This window comes from Neoarius graeffei, chromosome 13, assembly GCF_027579695.1.
Source record: "Neoarius graeffei isolate fNeoGra1 chromosome 13, fNeoGra1.pri, whole genome shotgun sequence".
In the NCBI taxonomy this organism is placed as follows: Eukaryota; Metazoa; Chordata; class Actinopteri; order Siluriformes; family Ariidae; genus Neoarius; species Neoarius graeffei.
In genome coordinates, this window is record NC_083581.1 from 35,814,185 (window position 1) to 35,816,699 (window position 2,515).

The 2,515-nt window shown below is 37.1% G+C and overlaps 1 protein-coding gene across 3 annotated transcripts in view; it reads right to left on the reverse strand.

The window, feature by feature from the left end:
• Window positions 1-569: 569 nt before the first annotated feature.
• Window positions 570-2,515, reverse strand: part of LOC132896654 (neurotrophin receptor-interacting factor homolog) — a 5,914-nt gene continuing 3,968 nt past the window's right edge. For 2 of the 3 annotated variants that reach the window (XM_060937641.1, XM_060937640.1), the window contains 2 exons: window positions 1,847-2,377; window positions 570-888 (listed from right to left, as the gene is read on the reverse strand). In XM_060937641.1, coding sequence (XP_060793624.1) covers window positions 607-888; window positions 1,847-2,344 — 780 coding nt within the window. In that variant the 5' untranslated portion in view covers window positions 2,345-2,377 and the 3' untranslated portion in view covers window positions 570-606. The remainder of the gene's footprint in view (window positions 889-1,846; window positions 2,378-2,515) is intronic. The other variant, XM_060937642.1, reaches the window with a different exon arrangement.

Below are 2,515 nucleotides of genomic sequence, written 5' to 3' on the forward strand. Positions count from 1 at the left end.
AGTTGCATGATAAGGATAACATTTTTCTCAGAACATGGGAACCTTTCATATCCTTTATGGGATTGAATATTGAAACCATATTAATAAGAGGATTTATGTAAAAAAAATAATAGGCCCTTTATTTTATTTTAATATTTATTTTATCGTATTTCATTTTCAATTTCATACTCATTTATTTCTTCATTTTATGTCATCATATAATTAATGAGCCAACTGTCAGTATTTGAGTCTGTGAGCCGAGTCTTGTTCTGTCGTATGTTGTTTGTTTTATGTTGTTAAAACCAATAAACGTAATTAAAAAAAAAGAATGGAATGCTTATAGAGTATTTATAATCCAATTGCAATAAATAGAATTAGGCCAGAATTAAATCCCTAGGGTATGAAAAAAAATTGCATGCTTGAAATATTCAGTTTTTTTCTATTCCATTCAGAAAATATTTTTTTGCAGTTGTTGTAAATATCTACCACATATTACAATGTCAGTAGACATTTTATATTTTTAGATGTAAATTTAAAATCTCAATAAAAAAAAATCGACCTTTAACTTGGATTTTCACGTGGTTACAATGTCAACTGCCTGTTTACATTTATTGGTAAACTACAAAACTAGAAATTAACACAAACAACAATGAATGATTGATTCACTGCCAATTGGATAGCCTCATTTAATGTTGCTGGTTGTTGGTGCTGGACCCACTTGGCTATCACTTCTGGAAGTTGGGCAATAAACTGCTCCATTACCACCCGCTCTACAATCCTTCCAGGGTCACGATCCTCAGCCAGCAACCACTTCTCACAGTTGTCTTGGAGCTGTTGTGCAAATGCAAATAGGTTGCCGACGTCACTGAGGAGTAAGGAACGGAACTTCTGGTGATGTTGCTCTGACCACTGTGAGACAGCAAAAGGTTAATAAATATTTTCAACATAAGATGGAGAACATCTGGCTTAATGTTGTAGGTTTATATAGATAATATATTATACAGTCATTATATGGAATTCTACATCGTTTAGCAAAACTTGACCAATTTATATAGGAATTAATATCTACATTGGTTTCCATTTAGACATATTTTGCAAAAAAACAGGCTACATTTGCAGATATTTGCTGATCAAGCTGTAACATTTCCACATAAGAAAGTGCAAACAGGTGGAATGCTGTATTTGACTAAAGTAATTCTAATTTCCAAACAGGAAGCATACATCCATTCGCGTTACTATGCTTAATGTATTGACCTTAAGAGAGTTAAAAGCAATTTGCCATAATAGCCTTTACACACCAGATACAACACAAAACTGTGATACGAAAGTGCGACAAAATTGTGTGTGAAATTGTTGCACAGAAAGTGTTCACGCTGAATCCGATGCAAATTTTTTTTTTTACCACCACATGCTTGCCTATGGTGGTGTTGCACAAGTGTGTTTCTAACAGTGCTGTCGACTGATGAAATTCCAGAAAAAAGAAACAGGATCAGTAAAGTTGTAAACGAATCATAATGATCCAAGTGAATTAAATTATCTCTCCAGCTGATTTCATGCGACAGGTGCTAGGGTGGACTTCTAAGAAGCTGGTGGATAGCTACTGTCTTGATCTCAAAACGGATTTTTCCAAACTCTGTATTAACTCTTGTGAAGGAATTATATCTTACAGTGTGAGACTATATTATAGAGCACATTTGGCTCAAATATTTTACCTATTCATAACTTCAAACTAGTTCATGTCACTGTATCACCCCATTTTACACATGCATCTACTTAACAAAAACCTAACCTAGTGCCAGTAGCTCTTGGCCAACAAATTAAATGTTTAACAAATGTCGTTCAAAGTGACTAAAGCCTTCACCCTCACCCTCCATGGAAAGCCAATGCACACCTTCACCCAGCGTGCCTTCATCATTGCTTCACTTGGGTAGATGCTGAAGAGGGGAGAGAGAGATGCCATGTGGTTCTCTGCCAATTGGATGGCCTCATTTAGTGTTGCTGGTTGTTGGTGCTGGACCCACTTGGCTGTTACTTCTGGAAGTCGCTCAACTAACTGCTCCATTACTACCCGCTCTACAATCCTTCTGGCATCTTGATCCTCAGCCAGCAACCACTTTTGACAGTTGTCTTGGAGCTGTTGTGCAAATGCAAATGGATGGCCGACATCACTGAGGGTCAAAGAGCGAAACCTCTGACGATGATGCTCTGACCATTGCAAGACAGCTTTCTTGGGATCTTTAGATTCTTGCTGCATGAAGCTCTGGGTCTGTGCCTGTATTTGCATCAGGGTCTCCAGACACTGCTTTCGCTGTTGTTGATCCTCTTGAAGACAGGTGATAATCTCAGTGAGCTGTGAGGGTTCCATGGTGAAGTAGCACTCTGATGGGTGGCTAAGGAGCTAGAGAGAAAGAAATGCTGAATATTTAAATTTTAATTTTGAGCTGTTTTTCAGCCAAGTTATGGTAAAACTTTATTAATCCCGAGGGAAATTCTTGTGCTAGAAGTCGCTCGATAACAATTTAGTATTAGTGAAAAT